Source organism: Brachyhypopomus gauderio, chromosome 1, assembly GCF_052324685.1.
Source record: "Brachyhypopomus gauderio isolate BG-103 chromosome 1, BGAUD_0.2, whole genome shotgun sequence".
In the NCBI taxonomy this organism is placed as follows: domain Eukaryota; kingdom Metazoa; phylum Chordata; class Actinopteri; order Gymnotiformes; family Hypopomidae; genus Brachyhypopomus; species Brachyhypopomus gauderio.
This window is the reverse complement of record NC_135211.1, coordinates 24,903,765-24,924,836: the sequence shown is the minus strand read 5'-3', so window position 1 is coordinate 24,924,836 and position 21,072 is coordinate 24,903,765. Positions and strand designations below refer to the sequence as shown.

The 21,072-nt window shown below is 44.9% G+C and overlaps 2 protein-coding genes and 11 non-coding genes across 13 annotated transcripts; 2 read left to right on the top strand and 11 right to left on the bottom strand.

Annotated features, from left to right (window-relative positions):
- Positions 1-754: 754 nt before the first annotated feature.
- Positions 755-4,255, top strand: LOC143515228 (uncharacterized). The gene is made up of 5 exons (XM_077007663.1): positions 755-1,054; positions 1,175-1,976; positions 2,070-2,279; positions 2,458-2,864; positions 3,074-4,255. Exons 1-5 carry the CDS (start codon positions 875-877, stop codon positions 4,253-4,255), a joined length of 2,781 nt encoding a protein of 926 aa, XP_076863778.1. The 5' UTR covers positions 755-874.
- A 1,289-nt stretch (positions 4,256-5,544) lies between these two features.
- trnal-aag (transfer RNA leucine (anticodon AAG)) lies at positions 5,545-5,626 on the bottom strand. Its single transcript has one exon. It is a non-coding gene; the product is annotated as a tRNA-Leu (tRNA).
- A 609-nt stretch (positions 5,627-6,235) lies between these two features.
- On the bottom strand, positions 6,236-6,317 carry trnal-uag (transfer RNA leucine (anticodon UAG)). The gene has a single exon. It is a non-coding gene; the product is annotated as a tRNA-Leu (tRNA).
- A 609-nt stretch (positions 6,318-6,926) lies between these two features.
- On the bottom strand, positions 6,927-7,008 carry trnal-uag (transfer RNA leucine (anticodon UAG)). Its single transcript has one exon. It is a non-coding gene; the product is annotated as a tRNA-Leu (tRNA).
- Positions 7,009-7,617: 609 nt separating this feature from the next.
- trnal-uag (transfer RNA leucine (anticodon UAG)) lies at positions 7,618-7,699 on the bottom strand. The gene has a single exon. It is a non-coding gene; the product is annotated as a tRNA-Leu (tRNA).
- Positions 7,700-8,308: 609 nt separating this feature from the next.
- trnal-uag (transfer RNA leucine (anticodon UAG)) lies at positions 8,309-8,390 on the bottom strand. The gene has a single exon. It is a non-coding gene; the product is annotated as a tRNA-Leu (tRNA).
- A 609-nt stretch (positions 8,391-8,999) lies between these two features.
- trnal-uag (transfer RNA leucine (anticodon UAG)) lies at positions 9,000-9,081 on the bottom strand. The gene has a single exon. It is a non-coding gene; the product is annotated as a tRNA-Leu (tRNA).
- A 609-nt stretch (positions 9,082-9,690) lies between these two features.
- On the bottom strand, positions 9,691-9,772 carry trnal-aag (transfer RNA leucine (anticodon AAG)). The gene has a single exon. It is a non-coding gene; the product is annotated as a tRNA-Leu (tRNA).
- A 609-nt stretch (positions 9,773-10,381) lies between these two features.
- trnal-aag (transfer RNA leucine (anticodon AAG)) lies at positions 10,382-10,463 on the bottom strand. Its single transcript has one exon. It is a non-coding gene; the product is annotated as a tRNA-Leu (tRNA).
- Positions 10,464-11,072: 609 nt separating this feature from the next.
- On the bottom strand, positions 11,073-11,154 carry trnal-aag (transfer RNA leucine (anticodon AAG)). The gene has a single exon. It is a non-coding gene; the product is annotated as a tRNA-Leu (tRNA).
- Positions 11,155-11,763: 609 nt separating this feature from the next.
- trnal-uag (transfer RNA leucine (anticodon UAG)) lies at positions 11,764-11,845 on the bottom strand. The gene has a single exon. It is a non-coding gene; the product is annotated as a tRNA-Leu (tRNA).
- A 3,848-nt stretch (positions 11,846-15,693) lies between these two features.
- Positions 15,694-19,194, top strand: LOC143514648 (uncharacterized). The gene is made up of 5 exons (XM_077006503.1): positions 15,694-15,993; positions 16,114-16,915; positions 17,009-17,218; positions 17,397-17,803; positions 18,013-19,194. Exons 1-5 carry the CDS (start codon positions 15,814-15,816, stop codon positions 19,192-19,194), a joined length of 2,781 nt encoding a protein of 926 aa, XP_076862618.1. The 5' UTR covers positions 15,694-15,813.
- Positions 19,195-20,483: 1,289 nt separating this feature from the next.
- On the bottom strand, positions 20,484-20,565 carry trnal-aag (transfer RNA leucine (anticodon AAG)). Its single transcript has one exon. It is a non-coding gene; the product is annotated as a tRNA-Leu (tRNA).
- Between the last annotated feature and the right edge of the window lie 507 nt (positions 20,566-21,072).

Genomic DNA, 21,072 nt, shown 5'->3' with positions numbered 1-21,072 from the left:
CTCCTCCAGCCACCAGTGCTCTTGCCTCACAGCCCTCAGTTGCAGTAAGTAATCTCATATTAAGTTATATAACTTATTCACCATCTGTACTTGTTTATCCGTAAAACATGTTAATGGATTGTTTTTGCCTGTTTGTGTTTGAAGGCGGCTTCGGCCAGGATGCTTGAAGCTCCACAGCAAATCAAGCTTCCCCGTTTGTGGGCAGAAGGTTTGCCACCAGAAGACCACAAATGGATCTTAAGCACGCTGTTCAAGGTGGGAGCCAAGGGAAAGCCAGAACTGCGAGATAATCTGCAGCTTTGGTATTCCCCTCCACAGCCAGGCCACCTGTACCACCAGGCCCCGGCACCAGACCGCTTTTTTGCACATCCACTACTGGTGTGGATGCCATATAGGTTATGGAAAGTTAAGGTGGTCTGTCCCAACCCTGCATGTGGAAAGCATCAACTCACTGGAGCAGGCCTGCACAAGAGGGCACGGCGGGTTCTAGACGTGGACAGGATCTATAACATGGTGACAGAGGCACTTATCTGCTCAAAGTGTAGATGCAGTCATGTTTCCTGGAGCCAGACGGTCCTTCAACAGCTACATTTAGCCCATCGCTCTGAATTCAGAGTTATTCTCACGCAAAAGTGAGTACATTTTCTTTAATCGTGCAGTTGAAATCACATTGTCATGTAGTTTCATGAAAGATTTGTAATTACATATTTTATGTTTGTGTTCAAGGTATGCATGTGATATTCGTGTTATCCGACTGCTGCGTGAACGAGGCCTGGGCAACAGCCCCACACGGGTGTTGAATCAACTGAGGGAGAACCACACAGAGGAGTGGCTAAGCAGGGTCATCCGCTATTCCACAGAATGTTCTGACTTCATGAATCGCCCAGGTCTACACCCCATGGTCTTTCAGGAACCTCCAGAGCTTGCTGTGGTTCCGAGCTGCAAATGGCTCTTGGCCGTTTACAGCCAGGATATTCTCACGAGGTTGGACGAAATCAATGCCAGGATAACCTCGACATATGGAGCCATCTTGAAGTTGGACTCCACAAAAAAGGTTAGGAAAATTTACGTTCAAATATCCTATTGATCTTACATCCTGTCCACCAGGCATTTTCCATTTCAAGTTTAGGCACATGCACTTATAGACCTCCCCCTGTACATTTTTGTATTTCAGATCACCAAGAAGCTGGCTGGGACAGCAAAAGGGACAGCGCTCTGGCTCACATCTGTGGGCAATGAGCTGGGTCAGGTGCTCATCAGCGTGCTAACAGCACAGGAGGGAGCTGGTCTGGACATGATGGCAGATGGCCTAATCAGGAGGTATCAGCAGGCAGGTGTGGAGCCTCCTGTTGTGCTATACATCGATTGTGGGTGCTGCGCAGAGACAGGAGAGGTCAAGATGAAGACCAGGTTCAGTGGATGGCATGCCCTGATTATAAGACTGGATATTTGGCATTTCATGCGGAGGATTGCCGTGGGGTGTACAACTGATGCTCACCAGTTGTATCCGATCTTTATGGCAAGGCTCTCCACGTGCATATTTGAGTGGGATGCAGCTGATGTTGCTCTCCTACGCAGAGCAAAAAGAGAACAATTGAAGAACCAGGGTCTGACTGACATGACAGATGCAGACATCAACAAACGTCTGACCAAAGAGGAGCTGGCTCTCCACTGTCGTAGGAGGACCCGTGGAGAGGAGACCACCGTTCATCTCATTGAGCAGCTGCTACAAGAGCTCATGGGGAGCAGAGGCAATGACTCCCTTGGTGTGCCTCTTCTGGACCGGGAAAGGATGGAGCACATTTGGCATGTTCAGAAAAGGCATGTGAGGTGCATCCAGGACCCACCAGGTGTAGTGCTCTACACAGAGACAGGAAGCATCACAAAGGGTGGGATACTTCTCAAGACCTACCGATGTGCTAGAGGCTCAACTTCTCTGGAGTCCTTTCATTTACATCTGAACCGCTTCATCCCAGGTCTGTAGCAGTTATACATACTGTATGTGTTACAAATTGTATATGCATAGATTTTAGTAATGGTTTCCTAATTACTGTTTTAACTGTATCTAGGTTTCAGTGCCAACAGCCTGAACTTTCAAATATACCTCCTGGAAGGACTTCACAGATGGAACCAGGACCGAGCTGCAGCAGCCCTCTTAACAGGTCCATCACCTCTCCGCAGCTACTCAGGCAGCCTGGTTCACTGTGCAAACCAGAGCTATGAGAAGGTGTTTGGCAAGAAGGTTGTCCCTCAGTTCTGTCCACCTGCACGCTACACTGGTAAGTACATATCGCGATGCGACTACTGTGGCAATACATCTTGAGATTTTGTAATCTTCAAAATTTGACAATACTCGGTTTTGCACTTTTATTTTTGCTTTTATGTTTACTATGTTTATTTTACTTTACTTTTGTGTTTATTTATTAACTTCATTGTATTCTTTGTTTCTGTTTTAAGGTGAGCTCATAGGAGTGCAGTATTTGTTCCAGCAGACCGGTCAGGCACTGCAGGATATGAACCCTGACTCAGAGGAGACGTCTAAATTAGTTGAAGATTTAGACATGGAGGAGGAGAGGGAGGAAGACGAGGGGTTCTGTGACATCATGGAGGATCCCACAGTGCAGAACCCTGTCTTCCCTGTCTTCCAGTCAACAAAACCTGGGGAACCTTCTATTCAGACCTCTGTTCCCTTGCCCCTGACGTCCAGGACACAGCTTCTGCCCAGTGCCTCTGCTCCAGCTCCCAGTGCCTCTGCTCCAGTTCCCAGTTCCTCTGCTCCAGCCCCCAGTTCCTCCTTTCAGCCCTCAGGTTCCTCTTCTGAAGCTGAAGAGATGGCAGATGCTATGGATGAAGATGATGATATGGTAAATGCTATACCTATTCTGTTTATATCCATTAATTACTTTAAGGCCAATGTAAACATACATATTTAACATTCAAATGTTCACATGCAAACTGAACATTTTTGCGTTTAAACACATTTATTCAATCTTCAGTAGAAAACAGTGGTGCACTGAACAAAACCTTTGCAATAATGATTTTTGGTTAACTCCTCTTCTCTTCATTTCTGTAGGCTGTTGATGACCAGAATGTGTCAGGATTCCAGCATGTGGACAGGTTGGCGGAATACCTGGTGGATCTCCGCAAACAGACATCCCTGTATCTCACCAACCAGCAGGCCAAAAGAATTATTTCACTGTGGGGGAGTTTGCATGAAAGTGACAAAATGCGAGTAGTGTATGCTGCTCGACATCAGAAAAGACTCTTGAGTGGCCACTTTAGAACACCCAAGAAGCCCACACATACTCCTGGTGTGGAGAGCACCACCAGATGTGTGCTGGGTGCAAGCAGTGCACCTGCCCAGTGGCCTGACTGTTGTCGGTTGGTGGAGACTGTCATCATCAGGCTGTGCAATATTTACCCCTGCCCCAAAAGAAAAGGCAGGGGAGGTTTTTCTAGATGGTTCCTGATCCTTCAAGATTACCGCAAGATTAGGCAGCTTGTGCTGGGGAACAGCATGGTGATGCAGAACACAGAGATACAACTGGTCGAGATAAACCAGAACACTCTTGTTCAGTGGCACAATGCAAGACAACGAAAGCAGGAACTCTCTGTGCTAGTGCAGGGCACTACGTTGCCTCAGAGTCTTGCTGAAGCAAGTGAGCCACTTCAACAGGCCAAAACCCTTCAGAGCCATCCACAGGAAACAAGGGATCCACACGAATACAGACTTCCAGAAAGCACAGCAGGCCAGGCGAAACAAAGATTTCAACAAATCAGACCCCAGCAAACACTTGGTACAGCCCAAGCAGTGACTGGAGCCACCTGCTTGATGCCAAATATAATTTTGCTACCAGCTTCATTAGCTTCATCAACTTTTCAGTTTGTCCAGGCCACGCCAATTACCCAGGCATTGCCAGTGATTCCTGCAGCAAGCATCCAGGGCACGATGCCTCTGCAAGCACCAGTGGTCCCTGGCACGATGCCTCTCCAAGCTGCAATGCTCCAGGGCACGATGCCTCTGCAAGCTGCAGTGGTCCAGGGCACTACCCCACAGTCTGCGACCAACCTTGGCGCAAAACCGAAAAGACCTTACAGGCGAACTGTGCAGGCAAACACCTGCAAGAAATGCGGTCAGTTCCGCAACAGCACCACAGGACATAGCCAGTTCATGGGCAGAGTATTCTGCCCTCAAACTGAATCAGTCTCCAAAGAACAGTGGTTGGAGCTTATGAAAAGAACTTTATATGAATAGTATTTTGTATAATTTCCTGCTTATTTTCACATGTTCAGTGTTAATTGCTTGTATACTTATTTGTTTGATATAGTTCTTAATGTCTGAAAGTTTACAGAATTTGTAATATATATTTTTACAGTTCTGAGAATAAAAATTCTTGAAATATAAAATTGCTTTTTAAAAATGCTTTTATGAACAGATATACCACAAAGCCAGTCTCAAAGTATTTTTATATAAACAAACATTTTTTTATTATTACAAAGGAATAACATCACCAAATAAATACCCATGGACATTTTTTTAATTACATTGTCAAAAGGTACATAAATAAACATTACAATTGCACACATGCAATGAATAAACAAAAAATGCATATAAATATTTATTGCATGCGTCTAACAAGTGGCAGGTGTGGGATTCGAACCTGGGTCTTTGTGTATGCAGCTAATAGAAACCAACGTAATATAAAATGTAACATTTTAAGGTACTGAGAGCAACAAAGTTGCATTTTATTGGTAGAATCTGGGAGACGGTACATCTAAGGCTCAATTTTTTCTCTCATTTTTCCTTTTCCTCTTTCCCTTTTTCTTTTTTCCTCTCTTTTCTTCTTCCCCCCCTTTTCCCCTTCTTCCCCTTCTTAGATGGACTATTGTTCCCCAGCTTGAACGCAGCGCCTTAGACCGCTCGGCCACGCTACCCTTTGGTAATATCTTTTTTGCAATTTTCAAGTCTGGAGTCCTCCAAAGCAGCATTCTCAACTTGGTACATGAGCAAGGCTGAACTTGTGAGGAACAATGCTTGCCTAACTTTCAAAGTAAAAAATGTTAAGTTATATGTAACTCTGAAAAAGAAGAAGGGTTCCAATGTCTTTTTCAAATTGTTTCCCGTCATCTGTACTGGAAGAGAGGGTTTTCAAGAGAACACAAAGGCAAGAATCATTGTAAAGTTACCAGCTGGCAGCATTCGATCCCATGCCTTCTCAGAGACTGGAGCCTAAATCCAGTGCCTTAGACCACTCAGACACGCTACCACAGGAAGACTGTATTTGCTGACATTCTTGTAGAAGAAGCTGAATTTGTCTTCTGTCAGAAGAGGAAAGATGCATCATTTCCTGCCTGTTATCAAAACACTGCAGGGTCTTCAATGTCGCCTAAGAACAAAGCCAGGTATGAGCATTTGCAAATGGCATCGTAGCATGGCTCTCTGCTACCATCATGCGAATAACTGCTCTTCAGCCTTGGGTCAGGCACCGTTGTTGAGAGTGATTAGGTATAAGAATTCTTCTGCCATCTCCTAAAAACACTGCTTGGCAGCGGTGGGATTCGAACCCACGCCTCCGCAGAGACTGGAGCCTTAATCCAGCGCCTTAGACCGCTCGGCCACGCTACCCTGTGGTAATCTCTTTTTTGCAATTTTCAAGTCTGGAGTCCTCCAAAGCAGCATTCTCAACTTGGTACATGAGCAGGGCTGAACTTGTGAGGAACAATGCTTGCCTAACTTTCAAAGTAAAAAATGCTAAGCTATATGTAACTCTGAAAAAGAAGAAGGGTTCCAATGTCTTTTTCAAATTGTTTCCCGTCATCTGTACTGGAAGAGAGGGTTTTCAAGAGAACACAAAGGCAAGAATCATTGTAAAGTTACCAGCTGGCAGCATTCGATCCCATGCCTTCTCAGAGACTGGAGCCTAAATCCAGTGCCTTAGACCACTCAGACACGCTACCACAGGAAGACTGCATTTGCTGACATTCTTGTGGAAGAAGGTGAATTTTTCTTCTGTCAGAAGAGGAAAGATGCATCATTTCCTGCCTGTTATCAAAACACCGCAGGGTCTTCAATGTCGCCTAAGAACAAAGCCAGGTATGAGCATTTGCAAATGGCATCGTGGCATGGCTCTCTGCTACCATCATGCGAATGACTGCTCTTCAGCCTTGGGTCAGGCACCATTGTTGAGAGTGATTAGGTATAAGAATTCTTCTGCCATCTCCTAAAAACACTGCTTGGCAGCGGTGGGATTCGAACCCACGCCTCCGCAGAGACTGGAGCCTAAATCCAGCGCCTTAGACCGCTCGGCCACGCTACCCTTTGGTAATATCTTTTTTGCAATTTTCAAGTCTGGAGTCCTCCAAAGCAGCATTCTCAACTTGGTACATGAGCAGGGCTGAACTTGTGAGGAACAATGCTTGCCTAACTTTCAAAGTAAAAAATGCTAAGCTATATGTAACTCTGAAAAAGAAGAAGGGTTCCAATGTCTTTTTCAAATTGTTTCCCGTCATCTGTACTGGAAGAGAGGGTTTTCAAGAGAACACAAAGGCAAGAATCATTGTAAAGTTACCAGCTGGCAGCATTCGATCCCATGCCTTCTCAGAGACTGGAGCCTAAATCCAGTGCCTTAGACCACTCAGACACGCTACCACAGGAAGACTGCATTTGCTGACATTCTTGTGGAAGAAGGTGAATTTTTCTTCTGTCAGAAGAGGAAATATGCATCATTTCCTGCCTGTTATCAAAACACCGCAGGGTCTTCAATGTCGCCTAAGAACAAAGCCAGGTATGAGCATTTGCAAATGGCATCGTGGCATGGCTCTCTGCTACCATCATGCGAATGACTGCTCTTCAGCCTTGGGTCAGGCACCATTGTTGAGAGTGATTAGGTATAAGAATTCTTCTGCCATCTCCTAAAAACACTGCTTGGCAGCGGTGGGATTCGAACCCACGCCTCCGCAGAGACTGGAGCCTAAATCCAGCGCCTTAGACCGCTCGGCCACGCTACCCTTTGGTAATATCTTTTTTGCAATTTTCAAGTCTGGAGTCCTCCAAAGCAGCATTCTCAACTTGGTACATGAGCAGGGCTGAACTTGTGAGGAACAATGCTTGCCTAACTTTCAAAGTAAAAAATGCTAAGCTATATGTAACTCTGAAAAAGAAGAAGGGTTCCAATGTCTTTTTCAAATTGTTTCCCGTCATCTGTACTGGAAGAGAGGGTTTTCAAGAGAACACAAAGGCAAGAATCATTGTAAAGTTACCAGCTGGCAGCATTCGATCCCATGCCTTCTCAGAGACTGGAGCCTAAATCCAGTGCCTTAGACCACTCAGACACGCTACCACAGGAAGACTGCATTTGCTGACATTCTTGTGGAAGAAGGTGAATTTTTCTTCTGTCAGAAGAGGAAAGATGCATAATTTCCTGCCTGTTATCAAAACACCGCAGGGTCTTCAATGTCGCCTAAGAACAAAGCCAGGTATGAGCATTTGCAAATGGCATCGTGGCATGGCTCTCTGCTACCATCATGCGAATGACTGCTCTTCAGCCTTGGGTCAGGCACCATTGTTGAGAGTGATTAGGTATAAGAATTCTTCTGCCATCTCCTAAAAACACTGCTTGGCAGCGGTGGGATTCGAACCCACGCCTCCGCAGAGACTGGAGCCTAAATCCAGCGCCTTAGACCGCTCGGCCACGCTACCCTTTGGTAATATCTTTTTTGCAATTTTCAAGTCTGGAGTCCTCCAAAGCAGCATTCTCAACTTGGTACATGAGCAGGGCTGAACTTGTGAGGAACAATGCTTGCCTAACTTTCAAAGTAAAAAATGCTAAGCTATATGTAACTCTGAAAAAGAAGAAGGGTTCCAATGTCTTTTTCAAATTGTTTCCCGTCATCTGTACTGGAAGAGAGGGTTTTCAAGAGAACACAAAGGCAAGAATCATTGTAAAGTTACCAGCTGGCAGCATTCGATCCCATGCCTTCTCAGAGACTGGAGCCTAAATCCAGTGCCTTAGACCACTCAGACACGCTACCACAGGAAGACTGCATTTGCTGACATTCTTGTGGAAGAAGGTGAATTTTTCTTCTGTCAGAAGAGGAAAGATGCATAATTTCCTGCCTGTTATCAAAACACCGCAGGGTCTTCAATGTCGCCTAAGAACAAAGCCAGGTATGAGCATTTGCAAATGGCATCGTGGCATGGCTCTCTGCTACCATCATGCGAATGACTGCTCTTCAGCCTTGGGTCAGGCACCATTGTTGAGAGTGATTAGGTATAAGAATTCTTCTGCCATCTCCTAAAAACACTGCTTGGCAGCGGTGGGATTCGAACCCACGCCTCCGCAGAGACTGGAGCCTAAATCCAGCGCCTTAGACCGCTCGGCCACGCTACCCTTTGGTAATATCTTTTTTGCAATTTTCAAGTCTGGAGTCCTCCAAAGCAGCATTCTCAACTTGGTACATGAGCAGGGCTGAACTTGTGAGGAACAATGCTTGCCTAACTTTCAAAGTAAAAAATGCTAAGCTATATGTAACTCTGAAAAAGAAGAAGGGTTCCAATGTCTTTTTCAAATTGTTTCCCGTCATCTGTACTGGAAGAGAGGGTTTTCAAGAGAACACAAAGGCAAGAATCATTGTAAAGTTACCAGCTGGCAGCATTCGATCCCATGCCTTCTCAGAGACTGGAGCCTAAATCCAGTGCCTTAGACCACTCAGACACGCTACCACAGGAAGACTGTATTTGCTGACATTCTTGTAGAAGAAGCTGAATTTGTCTTCTGTCAGAAGAGGAAATATGCATCATTTCCTGCCTGTTATCAAAACACTGCAGGGTCTTCAATGTCGCCTAAGAACAAAGCCAGGTATGAGCATTTGGAAACGGCATTGTGGCATGGCTCTCTGCTACCATCATGCGAATGACTGCTCTTCAGCCTTGGGTCAGGCACCGTTGTTGAGAGTGATTAGGTATAAGAATTCTTCTGTCATCTGCTAAAATCACTGCTTGGCAGCGGTGGGATTCGAACCCACGCCTCCGCAGAGACTGGAGCCTAAATCCAGCGGCTTAGACCACTCGGCCACGCTACCCTGTTGTAATATCATTTTTGCAATTTTCAAGTCTGGAGTCCTCCAAAGCAGCATTCTCAACTTGGTACATGAGCAGGGCTGAACTTGTGAGGAACAATGCTTGCCTAACCTTCAAAGTAAAAAATGCTAAGCTATATATAACTCTGAAAAAGAAGAATGGTTCCAATGTCTTTTTCAAATTGTTTCCCCTCATCTAGACTGGAAGAGAGGGTTTTCAAGAGAACACAAAGGCAAGAATCGTTGTAAAGTTACCAGCTGGCAGCATTCGATCCCACGCCTCCTCAGAGACTGGAGCCTAAATGCAGCGCCTTAGACCACTCAGACACGTTACCACAGGAAGACTGTATTTGCTGACATTCTTGTAGAAGAAGCTGAATTTGTCTTCTGTCAGAAGAGGAAAGATGCATCATTTCCTGCCTGTTATCAAAACACTGCAGGGTCTTCAATGTCGCCTAAGAACAAAGCCAGGTATGAGCACTTGCAAATGGCATCGTAGCATGGCTCTCTGCTACCATCATGCGAATAACTGCTCTTCAGCCTTGGGTCAGGCACCGTTGTTGAGAGTGATTAGGTATAAGAATTCTTCTGCCATCTCCTAAAAACACTGCTTGGCAGCGGTGGGATTCGAACCCACGCCTCCGCAGAGTCTGGAGCCTTAATCCAGCGCCTTAGACCGCTCGGCCACGTTACCCTGTGGTAATCTCTTTTTTGCAATTTTCAAGTCTGGAGTCCTCCAAAGCAGCATTCTCAACTTGGTACATGAGCAGGGCTGAACTTGTGAGGAACAATGCTTGCCTAACTTTCAAAGTAAAAAATGCTAAGCTATATGTAACTCTGAAAAAGAAGAAGGGTTCCAATGTCTTTTTCAAATTGTTTCCCGTCACCTGTACTGGAAGAGAGGGTTTTCAAGAGAACACAAAGGCAAGAATCATTGTAAAGTTACCAGCTGGCAGCATTCGATCCCATGCCTTCTCAGAGACTGGAGCCTAAATCCAGTGCCTTAGACCACTCAGACACGCTACCACAGGAAGACTGTATTTGCTGACATTCTTGTAGAAGAAGCTGAATTTGTCTTCTGTCAGAAGAGGAAAGATGCATCATTTCCTGCCTGTTATCAAAACACTGCAGGGTCTTCAATGTCGCCTAAGAACAAAGCCAGGTATGAGCATTTGCAAATGGCATCGTAGCATGGCTCTCTGCTACCATCATGCGAATAACTGCTCTTCAGCCTTGGGTCAGGCACCGTTGTTGAGAGTGATTAGGTATAAGAATTCTTCTGCCATCTCCTAAAAACACTGCTTGGCAGCGGTGGGATTCGAACCCACGCCTCCGCAGAGACTGGAGCCTTAATCCAGCGCCTTAGACCGCTCGGCCACGCTACCCTTTGGTAATATCTTTTTTGCAATTTTCAAGTCTGGAGTCCTCCAAAGCAGCATTCTCAACTTGGTACATGAGCAGGGCTGAACTTGTGAGGAACAATGCTTGCCTAACTTTCAAAGTAAAAAATGCTAAGCTATATGTAACTCTGAAAAAGAAGAAGGGTTCCAATGTCTTTTTCAAATTGTTTCCCGTCATCTGTACTGGAAGAGAGGGTTTTCAAGAGAACACAAAGGCAAGAATCATTGTAAAGTTACCAGCTGGCAGCATTCGATCCCATGCCTTCTCAGAGACTGGAGCCTAAATCCAGTGCCTTAGACCACTCAGACACGCTACCACAGGAAGACTGTATTTGCTGACATTCTTGTAGAAGAAGCTGAATTTGTCTTCTGTCAGAAGAGGAAAGATGCATCATTTCCTGCCTGTTATCAAAACACTGCAGGGTCTTCAATGTCGCCTAAGAACAAAGCCAGGTATGAGCATTTGCAAATGGCATCGTAGCATGGCTCTCTGCTACCATCATGCGAATAACTGCTCTTCAGCCTTGGGTCAGGCACCGTTGTTGAGAGTGATTAGGTATAAGAATTCTTCTGCCATCTCCTAAAAACACTGCTTGGCAGCGGTGGGATTCGAACCCATGCCTCCGCAGAGTCTGGAGCCTTAATCCAGCGCCTTAGACCGCTCGGCCACGCTACCCTGTGGTAATCTCTTTTTTGCAATTTTCAAGTCTGGAGTCCTCCAAAGCAGCATTCTCAACTTGGTACATGAGCAGGGCTGAACTTGTGAGGAACAATGCTTGCCTAACTTTCAAAGTAAAAAAGGCTAAGCTATATGTAACTCTGAAAAAGAAGAAGGGTTCCAATGTCTTTTTCAAATTGTTTCCCGTCATCTGTACTGGAAGAGAGGGTTTTCAAGAGAACACAAAGGCAAGAATCATTGTAAAGTTACCAGCTGGCAGCATTCGATCCCATGCCTTCTCAGAGACTGGAGCCTAAATCCAGTGCCATAGACCACTCAGACACGCTACCACAGGAAGACTGCATTTGCTGACATTCTTGTGGAAGAAGGTGAATTTGTCTTCTGTCAGAAGAGGAAAGATGCATCATTTCCTGCCTGTTATCAAAACACCGCAGGGTCTTCAATGTCGCCTAAGAACAAAGCCAGGTATGAGCATTTGCAAATGGCATCGTAGCATGGCTCTCTGCTACCATCATGCGAATAACTGCTCTTCAGCCTTGGGTCAGGCACCGTTGTTGAGAGTGATTAGGTATAAGAATTCTTCTGCCATCTCCTAAAAACACTGCTTGGCAGCGGTGGGATTCGAACCCACGCCTCCGCAGAGACTGGAGCCTAAATCCAGCGCCTTAGACCGCTCGGCCACGCTACCCTTTGGTAATATCTTTTTTGCAATTTTCAAGTCTGGAGTCCTCCAAAGCAGCATTCTCAACTTGGTACATGAGCAGGGCTGAACTTGTGAGGAACAATGCTTGCCTAACTTTCAAAGTAAAAAATGCTAAGCTATATGTAACTCTGAAAAAGAAGAAGGGTTCCAATGTCTTTTTCAAATTGTTTCCCGTCATCTGTACTGGAAGAGAGGGTTTTCAAGAGAACACAAAGGCAAGAATCATTGTAAAGTTACCAGCTGGCAGCATTCGATCCCATGCCTTCTCAGAGACTGGAGCCTAAATCCAGTGCCATAGACCACTCAGACACGCTACCACAGGAAGACTGCATTTGCTGACATTCTTGTAGAAGAAGCTGAATTTGTCTTCTGTCAGAAGAGGAAAGATGCATCATTTCCTGCCTGTTATCAAAACACCGCAGGGTCTTCAATGTCGCCTAAGAACAAAGCCAGGTATGAGCATTTGCAAATGGCATCGTAGCATGGCTCTCTGCTACCATCATGCGAATAACTGCTCTTCAGCCTTGGGTCAGGCACCGTTGTTGAGAGTGATTAGGTATAAGAATTCTTCTGCCATCTCCTAAAAACACTGCTTGGCAGCGGTGGGATTCGAACCCACGCCTCCGCAGAGACTGGAGCCTAAATCCCAGCAGCCGCCTGATAGTCCGTCAACATGTAAAATATTATTTAGAGGCAAGCCTATCACAGCGAGAGAAATGTTAAGAAATGTTTAGAGGTACACCAATCACATCGGAGAAATGTTAAGGAAAACGCTGGAAAGTTAAGGAATGATGAGAGGTGCGCCAATCACAGCAAAGGGGGGGTGTGGAGGAAGCTGGGAAGGGGGGCGGGGGTGCGACAAACCGCGTACTTTAAATCTAACTGCCGAGCAAGCGAAAACACTTTTTTATAGTTGCTCGTGCTCAGTCAAGCGTCCGCAAGACACAAACGGCGAAATGGTAAGTACTTTACGATTTTATTCGTTTTACACGAACGGAAAATTGTTTTATCTTACTTATTTATCTAATTTACCCTCGCCAGAACGCATCGTTAACTTTATTGCTAACGGTATAGTTTATCGTAGCGGTTCGTGTCTTTCTCGTGCTGTATTTATTGTAATAACACATTTATAAGTGAGTAGCTAACTATAATGTACTAACACATTTATAAGTAGCTAACTATAATATAAGGCATTGCCCCTACTTTTCATATTTATTTTTTTAAATGCTGCACCCTTTCAAACCATTTACAGTTAAATGTATGTGCCCCTACTTTTCATATTTATTTTTTAAAATGCTGCACCCTTTCAAACCATTTACAGTTAAATGTATGATGTATGTCTGTATTTAAAGGAGTCATCTACGCAAACAAAAAGCAAGTCTGCCAAGCCTCATAGGGCAATGGCAGATTCCGAATGGATTTCCAGGCTGAAAAAGTTTGCTAGCACCGGGGTCTGGCCTTCTGGTGAAGGTAACAGGCCTGCTCCAAAGCAAAAGAAATGGCATGCGCTGTATCAAAAGGTATGAGTGTTCACATTACAAAATGTATATTGTAATTGTATTACTTTGTACTTTATAGATGCTTGTTTGTTGCTATCACTTTCTGTAGATACAAATTCAGACATTTAATTCAGAAGAATTAAAAGCATGTAATCATGAGTTAACAGTAATCAAAGAGCTTACATTACATGTGCAATCATTACTGCAGATTGAAAAATGTCCGATGCACATTCGTGGGCAGACTACTTTGTTTGGCCAGAAGCAGACGTGCACATGTGGATTTCACACTCAGAAGGTAACTCCAGACACAAAGACTTACTAATGTTTTTTTCTATTAACATTCATATCACATAATGTGTATTCTGAATGCAATAGCAATAAATTCCGTTGTGCTTCTTATTTCACAAAGCCTGCAACTCAACCTGCACAAGGGGCCCTGGGAGCACAGCCCGTGGCAGAGGACCCTGTCCTGGGGCAGCAGTCTGCAGCAGCGGGGCGAGAGGAGCAGGCCATGGGGCAGCAGTCTGCAGCAGCGGGGCGAGAGGAGCAGGTCATGGGGCAGCAGTCTGCAGCAGCGGGGCAAGAGGAGCAGGCCATGGGGCAGCAGTCTGCAGTTGCGACACAGGTGGTGGAGCGGGTCGCAGGGCAACGGTCACCCTCACTGACCCTGTCAATGGTAAATGGATAGTTCAAGACTAACCATTTCATATTCTGATTTTTTCACTTTTTGATCATTCTTTAAATTGAAATATTATTATGCTAATATTGTATTGTTGCAAATCATACATGGAATTTCAAATTTGTTTTGTAAGTGTTGATCTAACACTGACGATTTTGTTGTTCTGTCTTGTCTGTTTCAGTTTAACAGGCCAAAATTCAGTGGTGCTCACCTTGCTGCTGCAAAGCCAAACAAACAACAAACTTAGTGCAGCAAGAAGAGTAATCAAGGTAATCTAACACTCTCATTTCATACAGTATGTAGAAGGTTAATGAACATTTCAGGTGTCTGTCTCCACAAACATGTGCAAATGTCTGCAAATTCCTTCTTTGTGGCCCAGGTAAGGTCACTCCTTTTCACAATCTAATCAGACCAAAAGGTGCCAATGTTTAGTTTACCCCATTCCAATGCATAATGTCTGTCCTATTGTTTGAGTCAATGACTGGATGGCCAGTAATCAAGTACTGGATGGCCAGTAATCAAGTACTGGATGGCCAGTAATCAAGTGTGGATGAGTATCCTTTTGTTTCTGTCAACTACTGATCTATCAAAAATTCAGTGATGGCTTTTGTTCAGTCAATGTGTGGTTAAACATTAAGTGGTGTTTTCATCCACAGTTAGCTTCCTGAAAGTATATAAACCTATAAAATGTGTTTGCCCAGTTCTGAATAAATTACAAGGCATTTAGGTATTTTGGAGCCACACAGACAGAAACAAAAAAAAACATGTAAAGAATTGATTTCACACACTAAAACATGTGCAAATAATGAATGTTTTGTCAGTAATGATAAATGCTGTATTTATTTTCCACATTTTATTAAACAGCCTGCTACTGTGCCTGTACAAGAGCCAGTAATACAGACTCCTCCAGCCACCAGTGCTCTTGCCTCACAGCCCTCAGTTGCAGTAAGTAATCTCATATTAAGTTATATAACTTATTCACCATCTGTACTTGTTTATCCGTAAAACATGTTAATGGATTGTTTTTGCCTGTTTGTGTTTGAAGGCGGCTTCGGCCAGGATGCTTGAAGCTCCACAGCAAATCAAGCTTCCCCGTTTGTGGGCAGAAGGTTTGCCACCAGAAGACCACAAATGGATCTTAAGCACGCTGTTCAAGGTGGGAGCCAAGGGAAAGCCAGAACTGCGAGATAATCTGCAGCTTTGGTATTCCCCTCCACAGCCAGGCCACCTGTACCACCAGGCCCCGGCACCAGACCGCTTTTTTGCACATCCACTACTGGTGTGGATGCCATATAGGTTATGGAAAGTTAAGGTGGTCTGTCCCAACCCTGCATGTGGAAAGCATCAACTCACTGGAGCAGGCCTGCACAAGAGGGCACGGCGGGTTCTAGACGTGGACAGGATCTATAACATGGTGACAGAGGCACTTATCTGCTCAAAGTGTAGATGCAGTCATGTTTCCTGGAGCCAGACGGTCCTTCAACAGCTACATTTAGCCCATCGCTCTGAATTCAGAGTTATTCTCACGCAAAAGTGAGTACATTTTCTTTAATCGTGCAGTTGAAATCACATTGTCATGTAGTTTCATGAAAGATTTGTAATTACATATTTTATGTTTGTGTTCAAGGTATGCATGTGATATTCGTGTTATCCGACTGCTGCGTGAACGAGGCCTGGGCAACAGCCCCACACGGGTGTTGAATCAACTGAGGGAGAACCACACAGAGGAGTGGCTAAGCAGGGTCATCCGCTATTCCACAGAATGTTCTGACTTCATGAATCGCCCAGGTCTACACCCCATGGTCTTTCAGGAACCTCCAGAGCTTGCTGTGGTTCCGAGCTGCAAATGGCTCTTGGCCGTTTACAGCCAGGATATTCTCACGAGGTTGGACGAAATCAATGCCAGGATAACCTCGACATATGGAGCCATCTTGAAGTTGGACTCCACAAAAAAGGTTAGGAAAATTTACGTTCAAATATCCTATTGATCTTACATCCTGTCCACCAGGCATTTTCCATTTCAAGTTTAGGCACATGCACTTATAGACCTCCCCCTGTACATTTTTGTATTTCAGATCACCAAGAAGCTGGCTGGGACAGCAAAAGGGACAGCGCTCTGGCTCACATCTGTGGGCAATGAGCTGGGTCAGGTGCTCATCAGCGTGCTAACAGCACAGGAGGGAGCTGGTCTGGACATGATGGCAGATGGCCTAATCAGGAGGTATCAGCAGGCAGGTGTGGAGCCTCCTGTTGTGCTATACATCGATTGTGGGTGCTGCGCAGAGACAGGAGAGGTCAAGATGAAGACCAGGTTCAGTGGATGGCATGCCCTGATTATAAGACTGGATATTTGGCATTTCATGCGGAGGATTGCCGTGGGGTGTACAACTGATGCTCACCAGTTGTATCCGATCTTTATGGCAAGGCTCTCCACGTGCATATTTGAGTGGGATGCAGCTGATGTTGCTCTCCTACGCAGAGCAAAAAGAGAACAATTGAAGAACCAGGGTCTGACTGACATGACAGATGCAGACATCAACAAACGTCTGACCAAAGAGGAGCTGGCTCTCCACTGTCGTAGGAGGACCCGTGGAGAGGAGACCACCGTTCATCTCATTGAGCAGCTGCTACAAGAGCTCATGGGGAGCAGAGGCAATGACTCCCTTGGTGTGCCTCTTCTGGACCGGGAAAGGATGGAGCACATTTGGCATGTTCAGAAAAGGCATGTGAGGTGCATCCAGGACCCACCAGGTGTAGTGCTCTACACAGAGACAGGAAGCATCACAAAGGGTGGGATACTTCTCAAGACCTACCGATGTGCTAGAGGCTCAACTTCTCTGGAGTCCTTTCATTTACATCTGAACCGCTTCATCCCAGGTCTGTAGCAGTTATACATACTGTATGTGTTACAAATTGTATATGCATAGATTTTAGTAATGGTTTCCTAATTACTGTTTTAACTGTATCTAGGTTTCAGTGCCAACAGCCTGAACTTTCAAATATACCTCCTGGAAGGACTTCACAGATGGAACCAGGACCGAGCTGCAGCAGCCCTCTTAACAGGTCCATCACCTCTCCGCAGCTACTCAGGCAGCCTGGTTCACTGTGCAAACCAGAGCTATGAGAAGGTGTTTGGCAAGAAGGTTGTCCCTCAGTTCTGTCCACCTGCACGCTACACTGGTAAGTACATATCGCGATGCGACTACTGTGGCAATACATCTTGAGATTTTGTAATCTTCAAAATTTGACAATACTCGGTTTTGCACTTTTATTTTTGCTTTTATGTTTACTATGTTTATTTTACTTTACTTTTGTGTTTATTTATTAACTTCATTGTATTCTTTGTTTCTGTTTTAAGGTGAGCTCATAGGAGTGCAGTATTTGTTCCAGCAGACCGGTCAGGCACTGCAGGATATGAACCCTGACTCAGAGGAGACGTCTAAATTAGTTGAAGATTTAGACATGGAGGAGGAGAGGGAGGAAGACGAGGGGTTCTGTGACATCATGGAGGATCCCACAGTGCAGAACCCTGTCTTCCCTGTCTTCCAGTCAACAAAACCTGGGGAACCTTCTATTCAGACCTCTGTTCCCTTGCCCCTGACGTCCAGGACACAGCTTCTGCCCAGTGCCTCTGCTCCAGCTCCCAGTGCCTCTGCTCCAGTTCCCAGTTCCTCTGCTCCAGCCCCCAGTTCCTCCTTTCAGCCCTCAGGTTCCTCTTCTGAAGCTGAAGAGATGGCAGATGCTATGGATGAAGATGATGATATGGTAAATGCTATACCTATTCTGTTTATATCCATTAATTACTTTAAGGCCAATGTAAACATACATATTTAACATTCAAATGTTCACATGCAAACTGAACATTTTTGCGTTTAAACACATTTATTCAATCTTCAGTAGAAAACAGTGGTGCACTGAACAAAACCTTTGCAATAATGATTTTTGGTTAACTCCTCTTCTCTTCATTTCTGTAGGCTGTTGATGACCAGAATGTGTCAGGATTCCAGCATGTGGACAGGTTGGCGGAATACCTGGTGGATCTCCGCAAACAGACATCCCTGTATCTCACCAACCAGCAGGCCAAAAGAATTATTTCACTGTGGGGGAGTTTGCATGAAAGTGACAAAATGCGAGTAGTGTATGCTGCTCGACATCAGAAAAGACTCTTGAGTGGCCACTTTAGAACACCCAAGAAGCCCACACATACTCCTGGTGTGGAGAGCACCACCAGATGTGTGCTGGGTGCAAGCAGTGCACCTGCCCAGTGGCCTGACTGTTGTCGGTTGGTGGAGACTGTCATCATCAGGCTGTGCAATATTTACCCCTGCCCCAAAAGAAAAGGCAGGGGAGGTTTTTCTAGATGGTTCCTGATCCTTCAAGATTACCGCAAGATTAGGCAGCTTGTGCTGGGGAACAGCATGGTGATGCAGAACACAGAGATACAACTGGTCGAGATAAACCAGAACACTCTTGTTCAGTGGCACAATGCAAGACAACGAAAGCAGGAACTCTCTGTGCTAGTGCAGGGCACTACGTTGCCTCAGAGTCTTGCTGAAGCAAGTGAGCCACTTCAACAGGCCAAAACCCTTCAGAGCCATCCACAGGAAACAAGGGATCCACACGAATACAGACTTCCAGAAAGCACAGCAGGCCAGGCGAAACAAAGATTTCAACAAATCAGACCCCAGCAAACACTTGGTACAGCCCAAGCAGTGACTGGAGCCACCTGCTTGATGCCAAATATAATTTTGCTACCAGCTTCATTAGCTTCATCAACTTTTCAGTTTGTCCAGGCCACGCCAATTACCCAGGCATTGCCAGTGATTCCTGCAGCAAGCATCCAGGGCACGATGCCTCTGCAAGCACCAGTGGTCCCTGGCACGATGCCTCTCCAAGCTGCAATGCTCCAGGGCACGATGCCTCTGCAAGCTGCAGTGGTCCAGGGCACTACCCCACAGTCTGCGACCAACCTTGGCGCAAAACCGAAAAGACCTTACAGGCGAACTGTGCAGGCAAACACCTGCAAGAAATGCGGTCAGTTCCGCAACAGCACCACAGGACATAGCCAGTTCATGGGCAGAGTATTCTGCCCTCAAACTGAATCAGTCTCCAAAGAACAGTGGTTGGAGCTTATGAAAAGAACTTTATATGAATAGTATTTTGTATAATTTCCTGCTTATTTTCACATGTTCAGTGTTAATTGCTTGTATACTTATTTGTTTGATATAGTTCTTAATGTCTGAAAGTTTACAGAATTTGTAATATATATTTTTACAGTTCTGAGAATAAAAATTCTTGAAATATAAAATTGCTTTTTAAAAATGCTTTTATGAACAGATATACCACAAAGCCAGTCTCAAAGTATTTTTATATAAACAAACATTTTTTTATTATTACAAAGGAATAACATCACCAAATAAATACCCATGGACATTTTTTTAATTACATTGTCAAAAGGTACATAAATAAACATTACAATTGCACACATGCAATGAATAAACAAAAAATGCATATAAATATTTATTGCATGCGTCTAACAAGTGGCAGGTGTGGGATTCGAACCTGGGTCTTTGTGTATGCAGCTAATAGAAACCAACGTAATATAAAATGTAACATTTTAAGGTACTGAGAGCAACAAAGTTGCATTTTATTGGTAGAATCTGGGAGACGGTACATCTAAGGCTCAATTTTTTCTCTCATTTTTCCTTTTCCTCTTTCCCTTTTTCTTTTTTCCTCTCTTTTCTTCTTCCCCCCCTTTTCCCCTTCTTCCCCTTCTTAGATGGACTATTGTTCCCCAGCTTGAACGCAGCGCCTTAGACCGCTCGGCCACGCTACCCTTTGGTAATATCTTTTTTGCAATTTTCAAGTCTGGAGTCCTCCAAAGCAGCATTCTCAACTTGGTACATGAGCAAGGCTGAACTTGTGAGGAACAATGCTTGCCTAACTTTCAAAGTAAAAAATGTTAAGTTATATGTAACTCTGAAAAAGAAGAAGGGTTCCAATGTCTTTTTCAAATTGTTTCCCGTCATCTGTACTGGAAGAGAGGGTTTTCAAGAGAACACAAAGGCAAGAATCATTGTAAAGTTACCAGCTGGCAGCATTCGATCCCATGCCTTCTCAGAGACTGGAGCCTAAATCCAGTGCCTTAGACCACTCAGACACGCTACCACAGGAAGACTGTATTTGCTGACATTCTTGTAGAAGAAGCTGAATTTGTCTTCTGTCAGAAGAGGAAAGATGCATCATTTCCTGCCTGTTATCAAAACACTGCAGGGTCTTCAATGTCGCCTAAGAACAAAGCCAGGTATGAGCATTTGCAAATGGCATCGTAGCATGGCTCTCTGCTACCATCATGCGAATAACTGCTCTTCAGCCTTGGGTCAGGCACCGTTGTTGAGAGTGATTAGGTATAAGAATTCTTCTGCCATCTCCTAAAAACACTGCTTGGCAGCGGTTGGATTCGAACCCACGCCTCCGCAGAGACTGGAGCCTTAATCCAGCGCCTTAGACCGCTCGGCCACGCTACCCTGTGGTAATCTCTTTTTTGCAATTTTCAAGTCTGGAGTCCTCCAAAGCAGCATTCTCAACTTGGTACATGAGCAGGGCTGAACTTGTGAGGAACAATGCTTGCCTAACTTTCAAAGTAAAAAATGCTAAGCTATATGTAACTCTGAAAAAGAAGAAGGGTTCCAATGTCTTTTTCAAATTGTTTCCCGTCATCTGTACTGGAAGAGAGGGTTTTCAAGAGAACACAAAGGCAAGAATCATTGTAAAGTTACCAGCTGGCAGCATTCGATCCCATGCCTTCTCAGAGACTGGAGCCTAAATCCAGTGCCTTAGACCACTCAGACACGCTACCACAGGAAGACTGCATTTGCTGACATTCTTGTGGAAGAAGGTGAATTTTTCTTCTGTCAGAAGAGGAAAGATGCATCATTTCCTGCCTGTTATCAAAACACCGCAGGGTCTTCAATGTCGCCTAAGAACAAAGCCAGGTATGAGCATTTGCAAATGGCATCGTGGCATGGCTCTCT

Excerpts from the sequence above, each read along its gene's own strand:
- LOC143515228 (XM_077007663.1), top strand. The coding sequence starts at position 875 with ATGAATCGCCCAGGTCTACACCCCATGGTCTTTCAGGAACCTCCAGAG. Across the intron at positions 2,280-2,457 it reads TCCACCTGCACGCTACACTG|GTGAGCTCATAGGAGTGCAG; the intron begins GTAAGTACATAT and ends TTCTGTTTTAAG. Across the intron at positions 2,865-3,073 it reads TGGATGAAGATGATGATATG|GCTGTTGATGACCAGAATGT; the intron begins GTAAATGCTATA and ends TCATTTCTGTAG.
- LOC143514648 (XM_077006503.1), top strand. The coding sequence starts at position 15,814 with ATGAATCGCCCAGGTCTACACCCCATGGTCTTTCAGGAACCTCCAGAG. Across the intron at positions 17,219-17,396 it reads TCCACCTGCACGCTACACTG|GTGAGCTCATAGGAGTGCAG; the intron begins GTAAGTACATAT and ends TTCTGTTTTAAG. Across the intron at positions 17,804-18,012 it reads TGGATGAAGATGATGATATG|GCTGTTGATGACCAGAATGT; the intron begins GTAAATGCTATA and ends TCATTTCTGTAG.